The 9,501-nt window shown below is 48.2% G+C and overlaps 1 protein-coding gene across 2 annotated transcripts in view; it reads right to left on the bottom strand.

Annotated features, from left to right (window-relative positions):
* Positions 1 to 4,408: 4,408 nt before the first annotated feature.
* Positions 4,409 to 9,501, bottom strand: part of Vsig10 (V-set and immunoglobulin domain containing 10) — a 41,954-nt gene continuing 36,861 nt past the window's right edge. For both annotated transcript variants that reach the window (XM_045131970.1, XM_045131969.1), the window contains 3 exons: positions 8,992 to 9,004; positions 6,955 to 7,172; positions 4,409 to 5,824 (listed from right to left, as the gene is read on the bottom strand). In XM_045131970.1, coding sequence (XP_044987905.1) covers positions 5,769 to 5,824; positions 6,955 to 7,172; positions 8,992 to 9,004 — 287 coding nt within the window. In that variant the 3' untranslated portion in view covers positions 4,409 to 5,768. The remainder of the gene's footprint in view (positions 5,825 to 6,954; positions 7,173 to 8,991; positions 9,005 to 9,501) is intronic.

Here is a 9,501-nt window from a genome sequence, read left to right as displayed (position 1 = left end):
AGGGGAAGTGAGAGGCGGACGGGTTTAAACCCGGGCCTAGTGCGGGGGAACCAAGAAGCTGAGGGCAACTCCTGCGCGAGGGAACCCACACGGACCGGACTGATGGGGAACCGGGGTGGTCTGAGGGGAAGTGAGAGGCGGACGGGTTTAAACCCGGGCCTAGTGCGGGGGAACCAAGAAGCTGAGGGCAACTCCTGCGCGAGGGAACCCACACGGACCGGACTGATGGGGAACCGGGGTGGTCTGAGGGGAAGTGAGAGGCGGACGGGTTTAAACCCGGGCCTAGTGCGGGGGAACCAAGAAGCTGAGGGCAACTCCTGCGCGAGGGAACCCACACGGACCGGACTGATGGGGAACCGGGGTGGTCTGAGGGGAAGTGAGAGGCGGACGGGTTTAAACCCGGACCTGCTGGAGGGGAGCCGAGTTACTGAGGAAAAGGGCGGTGCGGACAGTTTTAAACCTGGGCCTGGTGGAGGAGAACCCCGGTGCGGAAGGGACTAACCCGGACCAGACTGATAGGGAACCGAGTTGCTGAGGGGAAGGGTGAAGCGGACGCGTGAGCCGGCCCTGGTGAAGGGGAACCAAGAAGCTGAGGGGCACCCCTGTGCGGACCGGACCAACTCAGGCCGGACCGAGCCGGCTGAGGGGAACCAAAAGGCCGAGGGTACACGAGGCGGAAGGGATTAAACTCCGGTCGGGCAGAGTGGAGCCAGGAATCGTCTAGTGGCTAAGGGGGAAGCCGGGTAAAAATCCGACTGGGAAGTGTGCTCAGGACAAGGAGGGGAGCAAGGACCTCTGGGAGCTGAGTGCGCGGGGCTCAGCGGAAGCGGGCTGGGGTCGGGGTCCCGGATGCTGGCCGGATCAAAGGGAGCAGGGGCTGATGGGAAAATGGGGTTGGTGGGGAAACACCCTCTCCGTCCAGCCTACCAAAACGTCCCTTTTTAAGCCCCTGAGAAACTGGAGCGTATCGCCCAGCCGTGAGGGTAGATAGATGGCTGTCCAACATGGAGCCCGGGTGGGAGCAAAAGTGGTTTTAGTAGCTGCCCAGGTTCCTGTAGTTGGTGGTCTTGGATGGGTTCAGCTTCTTGCAGCCCCGAGTAAAACCTCCTGTCCCCCAGCTCTAGGTTCCTCAAGGCCATTTCCTTTTCCCACTCTCTGCCCGGTCTTTTTTCTGTTCAATTTCCTTATTTCTCTGAAGTCTATTTTACTTTTTTTCTTTTTTGGATTTTCGAGGTAGGGTTTCGCTCTAGCCCAGTCTGACCTGGACTTCACTATTAGTCTCAGGGTGGCCTCGAACTCACAGCGATCCTCCTACCTCTCTGCCTCCCGAGTGCTGGGATTAAAGGCGTGCGCCACTATGCCCGGTCTTTTTTTTTTTTTTTTTTTTTTTAGCAGGGGGTGGGGTCTCTGTGTAACCAAAGCTGGAGAACCTCCTGAGATTACAGGGTAGCCTGTTTCCCATGTTTTTTTTTTTTCTTTGAAGGTGGGGTCTTGCAGTAGCCCAGGCTGACCTGGAACTCACGCTGTATTCTCAGGCTGGCCTCGAACTCACAGCTATCCTCCTTACCTCTGCTGGGATGAAAGGCTTGTGCCAGCCACCAAGCCCAGAGAAGTTCCATGTTCTTTTTAGCCCCTAGTCCCCTCACTGGAATGTTTTCACCAACCCCCCGTTTGTGAGCACACCACTTTGCCCTGTGTTCTCTTCTGTGTGCTTTCTCTTCCACTTGCCCTCTGGTCTGGGAACACCTTTCAGTGTCTCATTTCTTCACAGGTCTATTTACCAGTAGTCCATTTGGGGGCCCTACATTGCCCATCCCTCTTGTTCTCTGACTGCCTGTACCCCCCCCTTTTTTGTAAAAAAAAAAAAATATATATATATATATATATGTGTGTGTGTGTGTGTGTGTGTGTATGTATATATATATATATATATATATATACATATATATATTTATATATATATATATATTATTTGAGAGAGAGGCAGACAGAGGGAAAGAGGGTGGAAGAGAATGGGTGCGCCAGTGCCTCTAGCTACTGCAAACGGACACCACGTGCTGCCTTGTGCATCTGGCTTTACTTGGGTCCTGAAGAACTGAACCTAGGTCCTTTGGCTTTGCCGGCAAGTGTCTTAACCTCTAAGCCATCTCTCCAGCCTCGCCTGTCCTTGCCCTCCATTTTAACTTGCCGGGCCCTGTTTTCCACCTCCATTTTTTAAAACCTGGATTACACCCCCTACACACACACTCACTTTTATCCTCAGCCCTAGGGTTCTCTTTTATCCTGATGTCTTGACTTCCTTAGATCCTTGCACCCTTTTCACTTTATTTTTCCCCGAGGCAGGGTCTCGCTGTAGCCCGGGCTGACCTGGAATTTACTGGGTATTCTCAGGGTGTCCACAAATTAACAGTGATCTCCCATTTCAGCCTCCCGAGTGCTGGGACTAAAGGTGTGCACCACTACACCAGCCCTTTTCACATTTTTATTTGAACATATGTCTCTGTGTGTGTGTGTACAGATGGGTGTGCCCATGTCTCATGCTCCTGCCAATGAAGGCCAAATGCACCACTTTTTGCATCCGATTTTACATTTTAAGTGGGCAGCTTGGGAAACTCATAGTCAGGCTTTCCAAGCAAATGACTTTAACTGCTGAGCCATATCCCCATTCTCCAGCCTCTTTTTTTCCATCACCCTTTCCAAGTCTTGCTTCCCCCACCTCTGCCCTTTTTTCCCCTTGCCTGCTATCTCCCAAATTCCCTGTTCCCTGGTGTCTTCAGGTCCTAACTGGACTTACAGGCATGTGCCACCATCACCCTCCACCCCAAATTTTTCCATTTACTAATTCAAGATTCACCAAAACATATACTTAAAAATAATTTTATTCTGTGACCTTTAAAAAATCCATAACCTCAGAAGTAATTTCTCCCAGCTTCCCCTCTCCAAGTATTGCAGTGTAAATAATGCAGGGTGATCTGCTTATTTCCCTCTGCAGCAGGTGGTAGCCAGGCCCACGGGGAGAGTGTTTGCTGGTTGGCACTTCACTGCGGCATCATAAGCTCACCCCAGGAAGGATGGTGCTCCCGGTTTCAGGTCACAGGCGACAGAACATTGCCATTGTGTTTTCCTGTAGCAGTCACCTGACCTGCATGTGCTTGTGAGAAATGGGGCTCATAATCAAAGCCACAAGACTTCACAGGGCCCCCTCCCAGTGTTCCTGGGTTTTGAGGGGAGCAATGTCACTGAAGTAGCCCTGAAGTGTTTATCTTCTTGGTTCTGAGAAGTGGACCTCAGAGTTTCTGAGGTAACATCCATGCACACAGCTTTGTTTGTTTTACTTACAATACACAGCTTGGACTTTGTAATACAAAGGCTGTCTAACCCTCTGCCTACATGCTTTTGGATTTGGGTATGGATCATGTTAAGGGAAAGAAAAGTGAAGCCAAAACTCCCATTTCTTTATAAATCCTTAAAATGTGAAGCTCATTAGTACCTGGGCCCTGACCTGCTATATAAATACAGCTGACAAAAGTGACAGCAAGCTGGGCATGGTGGAGCACCCTGAGCCCAGCGCTCAGAAAGCAGAGGAAGGATCACTGTGAGTTTGAGGCCAGCCTGAAACTCAGAGTGAGTCCCACTCATGTCATCCTGGGATAGAGTGAGACCCTATCTTAAAAAACAAACGAACAACAAAAGAAAAAGTGATAGCAATTAGGTCAGATGATCAGGACTTTGGAAAAGCATTTGGCACCAAGCCCTTGGAGCTCCCATTTGCCAGTGGAAAAACACTCAAATACTTCCTACCGTCAGGTATGTGCAGAAGAGGAAGTTGTGGGAAACATCCAGTGATCTTGCAAAACATTCCCTGCCTTCCCAACTAGTGGTTTCTTTCTTTTCCTTTAAAAGTTGCCTCTGAGTAGGCAAATGTAGGAACATAGTCATGGAGACAAAAAACAGACCAGCTCAGTTCCTGGTGGTGGTTCTGGAAGCAACCCGAGTATCTCACTTTGAAACAATACCAAGAGACTGGAGGTGATCCAGACTGTGAGGTACTAGGCAGCGAGAAACCCAGTCTAGAAGAGCCATGATTCACAGCTACTCCTGAGGAGTCAAAATGATGACACCCCAGTGACCTGAGCAAGGAATGGTGGCAGGGAGAGGGGGACACATGCAGTGGTTTCTTCAGTTTATTCCATTCAAGAAAAATATTCTCAACCATACCTTGCAGGTGACTTCAGATAAGCAGCTCCTAACTCAAGACTTAGTCCCTGCAACTGGAGAAAGGAGGTGTTCCTTTAAGCTCCAGGTTGTGCCCAGTTGGAGCAGGATATGCCAAAAAGTGCAATTTTTCTTTTTTCTTTTTTTTTTTTTTTTTTTTTTTTGAGGTAGGGTCTCTAGCTTGGGCTGACCTGGAATTTACTATGTAGTCTCAGGGTGGCCTCGAACTGATGGTGATCCTCCTACCTCTGCCTCCCGAGTGCTGGGATTAAAGGCGTGCGCCACCACGCCCGGCCAAAGAGTGCAATTTTTCAAGTCAGATTTTCATGTTTAGCACACATCTCTATTGCACCCTTAAAAAAAAATCCCTGACTTTAAGAAATCTACTGAATGAAACCAGGAAAAAAAAATCTCAAGTGTTAGCAACCAAACTCATCACGTGATTTTCATTTGAACAGTGTTATTGAGAACTTGTTAGTAGAAGTAAGGAGAAAGAACATTCTCCCGTTCCCAGACAGAGAAACAGCCAAGTGGGCTGTTCCATCCTCAGAGCTCTTCTCACCAGGCTCTGCATCATATAATGTTTCCCCTGGCCTCCTTGCAAAGCGACAGAACCGAGGAATGAGAAAAGCTGAAACTAGACCCACCACTTGGGTTTTTATATAAATATTGTAGCTCTGCAGAATGTGAGGTTAATGAAAGGCACTTCCTCGTATCAGTTCTTATTGCTTATGAAAAAGAATTCTATCTCCAGGGGAAAAGAATTGTGGGAGGGGGGGAGAGGGGCGGTGAGGGGGACTGACACAGTCCTCACAGAAAGCTAATCGACAAAGAGTAAGGCCCTGTTAAAGAACAGCAGCTTCTTTTATGATGAAACTTTTTTTAAAAATTCCACCAGAGAAGGTGAAGGTCAGGGAAACCTGCTGGGCACCTCCCTAGACACCCCAAACTACCTCATGTATTTAATTCTCAGGAGCATAGATGGTAGGGGCAATTTCACCTACTTTACTGATAGGAAAACAGGCTCAGGAAGGACAGGGGCTCAGATTCAAGCCTAGTGTTCAGACTCCCAAACTGCCTTCCACTGGTAGCTGGGAAAGTTCACCCGAGCAGCAATAAAGGAAGTCTCCCCATTTGCCCGCAAGATTCCCTTTCCTGTTGGAGCAAGCTCGCTGGAAACCTCGAATAGTGGCACAGGGCACCCCCTACCGAGTGCCCTCCCTCTGCCTTGTGCTCCTCCAAAATCACTATCTGTCACAGTAAGTCAACCTGGAACAAGCCAAGAGTCCTAGCAAAGTGGCACCTCAAGTGCCCATCGCAACTTCTCCCACACACTCGCTGCTCCTTCCCGAAGCGTGTGAACACTGTTGAAGACTTACAGTAAAGAAAAGCAGCGAGAGAAGACGGAAGGAAGGCGTGTGTGCCTCTTTGCAGGAAAACCCAGCAGTTGCTAACGCAAGCTCTCGGATGGTGGTGGGTCACATCAAAACCGAAAGACAAACTTGTCTTCAGCCAAGCTTATAAGGCAAGATAACAGTGCACCATCCTCTTCATCAAATTGGCTTGTCTTCCAAGTCAACAATGTCACTGTGATGTTCACTGTTGTCATCTGTTCAGGAGGAAACAGACTCAATTTATGATCTCAATAGTATGTTTCAAAGCTGGCCATGGTGGTGCACATCTTTATTCCCAGCACTTGGGAAGCCAAAATAGAAGGGTCACCATGAGTTCAAAGCCACCATGAATTCACATCATGAGTTCCTGGTCAGCCTGGGCTAGAGAAAGAACCTATCTTGAAAACCAAACAACAACAAAAAGTATGTTTCAGGGCCAAGTGGATAGCTCAGTGGGTAAGAATGCTTTCTGTGTAAACATGAGGACCTGAGTTCAACCCCTGACACCCACATAGAAAGTAGAACACGGCTGCTGTGCATGCCCGTAAGCCAGCCCTGAGGGGAGAGGTACAAATGGAATAGCTGGGGTCCACTGGTCAGCCAGCCTCACCAAAATACAGTGAGTTCCAGGATCAGAGAGAGAATGTCTCAGAAATAAAGAAAGAGTGACAGGCCACCTGATACCCTCGTTGGGCCTCCACACATATGTGCATATAACACACATGCTAAGTTGATAGATGATACTTGTATGTTTCAACAGCCATCACCTCAATGATAGAAAACTACTTCCTGGTGGGCCATGGAATTGAATTTCATGGAGGAGGTGGGGCAGGGTTCAACACTTTGTCTCCCTCCCTCCCTCCCTCCGTGTGTCTGTCTGCCTCTTTCTCCCTCTCTCTCTCCTCTCTCTCTCTCTCTCTCTCTCTCTCTCTCTCTCTCTCTCTCGTTTTATTGATACAAGGACTCATGTAGCCAAGGATGGTCTGATCCTCCTGACCCCACCTACTGAGAACTGAGATTACAGACATTCAATGCTGGGGTAAAACCCTTAAAAAAAAAAAAACCGAGGGCTGGAGAGATGGCTTAGCAGTTAAGGCACTCGCCTGCAAAGCCTAACAACAGGGTCCGATTCCCCAGTACCCATGTAAGCCAGATGCACAAGGTGGTGCATGCACCTGGAGTTCATTTGCAGTGGCTGGAGGTCCTGGTGTGCCCATTCTCTCGATCTCTCTTCTATCTCTCTCTGCTTACAAATAGGTAAATAGAATAAAAGTTTACTCCTTGGAGCTGTCCTCCAGGAAACACACTGCACAGATTTAGATGTCTGGCAAGAGAGAGGTCTCACCTAGTAGATCCTGGAGGCCATTGCTCATCTGCTCTAAATTCCCATTGACCAGTGCAGTCACTCTGTGAACGTGGCCATGCTTGTGAATCTCTCTCGGCAACTCCTCTCTGTCATCTGTCTCCTGCTCCGCCTCTGCCTCTTCTGAAGCAGCATCTTCCTCCTCCGCCTCTTCCTCTTCCTCATCCACCAAAACCATGACATCACCCATGTCTTGTCTCCTAATTTCCAAAGAAGGAAAAGTAATCAAGACATCTCGCTTTTGCCAACTTCAGCCCTCGCTAACCCGGCTGGATTAGGGATGCTCAATCTGTCTTGGATTCTTGGGTTCTAGACCAAATCAAATGTTTTGTTTTTGTGAGGTAGGGTCTCGTTCTAGCCCAGGCTGACCTGGAATTCACTATCGGGGCTGGTCTTGAACTCACAGTGATCCTCCTACCTCTGCCTCTCAAGTGCTGGGATTAAAGATGTGCGCCACCACGCCTAGGCAGAACTAGATAATGTGAGACTGTGACCTCACACAAAGAGATGGCCAGAGACCGCTAAAGATGGCCTTATCTTTTTTGCCAGCTGTGCTGGTTTTCTGTTTGTTTGTTTGTTTTTGAGGTAGGAATTCACTATGTAGTCTCAGGGTGGCCTCAAATTCACGAGTGCTGGGATTAAAGGTATGCACCACCACACCCAGCACCAGCTGTGCTTTTTATGTTTCCTTGGTTTATTTTTTGGTTTTTCAAGGTAAGGTCTCACTCTAGCTTAGACTAAACTGGATTTATACTGTCTCTGGCCCTTGAACAGATGACCAACACAGCATGTATAAAAATAATACAACTTTTCCTAAAACGTCCCCATTTCTGTTTCATGTACTGAGATCTCTCCTGATCCTCATCATTTGTAAAGTTATCTTCCCTTTCCAATTGCATTTGGGCTCTCTGCCCAGTGGCTTCACATTTGATTGCCCTTAGTTCACCACTGGCTTGGCCTACCTAGCCCAACTGCGAGCTTCTTAAGGAAAGAATGTTTCATGGGCCAGCCACAGTCCTCAGAGTTCTCACTCTGTCCTCCCAGCTCCCCTCTGTGAAGTAATGAAGGCTCAGTAATGAAGTAATGAAGGGTCAGTGACATGCCATAAACACAAGACTTCATGAGAAGGGTGTAGCTGCGAAGTGAGCCCAAGTCCACTGACTCCAAGGCTTTTTCCCATAATGTCACACAATGTCTGTGAAACACAGGCCTGGGAGTGACAGACGCACTGGGGCCATGTTCTTCAAACAGAGTGGCGAAGAGAGTGGCTTCCCCCCACTCCCTGCCGCCAAAAAAAAAAAAAAAAAAAAGGTCAGAGAACAATAATATCCTGTCATAATGAGCCAAAAGGGGAAACTGCTTGTCTACATAGATCACAAAGAAGAGTTGAATTCTTTGTTCCTGCCCAGAATCACCTTGGGAAACCCACAAACTCATCTGTTTTGCCCTCCTGGATTTCCCTGTGAAGGTGGGAACTTCTGGGCATGCACTGACTCGTGAGGACACGGTCTCCCTTTTGACTCTTTCTAGAGCCCGAAATGAAATCAATGCATGAGTGACGGCTCAGCGTGCACACAGGGTCTTCATGTTTCAGTGGCAGGCCCGCAGCATGCCCGACCCTTAGGCCTGGCATCATTAGAGATCGCAGACTTTGGAATCAAGTCAGACCTGTGTCAGAAGGTAGACCCTGCTTTACTTCCCGAATAAATTTGCAGAAATGACTTCAATGAGTCTAGTCCCCTAGTCAGGAAATTAGAACCACCTCCTGAGAGGTCACAGTGATGCAAAGGTTTATAATAACACCTCAGAAAGTGCCGAGTCCTGCCCAGTGACAGCTGCTAGTAGAGTTTTGTTTGTTTTTTAAGTTTAGGAGGACTTGACTAGATTAAGAGATGGGAAAATGAGAGAATGTAAAGAACTCCTGCCCATGAGAAGGCCGGAGGGGATAAAGGGATCAAAACAGCAGTGAAGATAAATTGTGGGAAACAGAATCTTTAGCTGAGTCTTCAAAACACTCACCTGAAAGTGCTTCCTACAGAAGAGAGAAAGGAAAACAAAAATTAGTAGGCAGTTGTACTTCAGTCCCATAAAAGTTCTTAATCGAACATTTACAGAATAACTAAGAAATGACCCAAAACAAGAGGTGATGGGGTGCTCTGGGATAAGCTCATGACTGTACACAGCAACGCAACGAAGAATTCTATAGGGCGGGACATCAGGTGGGAGCAAAGCCCGTGAGTCTCTTCCCCTTTTTAAGAAGTCTGACAGGGCTGGAGAGATAGCTCAGCAGCTAAAAGCGCTTACTTGCAAAGCCTGACAGCCTGGGTTCGATTCCCCAGTATCCACATGAAACCAGATGCACAAAGTGGCACATGTAACGAGTTCATTTGCAGTGGCAGTAGGCTCTGGTATGCCCATGCTCTCTTTCTCTTAAATTAAAAATTTTTTTAAAGAATTCTGGGGCCAGGCATGGTGACATATGCCTTTAATACCAGCACCCGGGAGGCAGAGGTAGAGTGATCGCTGTGA

This window comes from Jaculus jaculus, chromosome 13 (genome assembly GCF_020740685.1).
Source record: "Jaculus jaculus isolate mJacJac1 chromosome 13, mJacJac1.mat.Y.cur, whole genome shotgun sequence".
Taxonomy (NCBI): domain Eukaryota; kingdom Metazoa; phylum Chordata; class Mammalia; order Rodentia; family Dipodidae; genus Jaculus; species Jaculus jaculus.
This window is presented reverse-complemented; position numbering and strand designations above follow the sequence as displayed.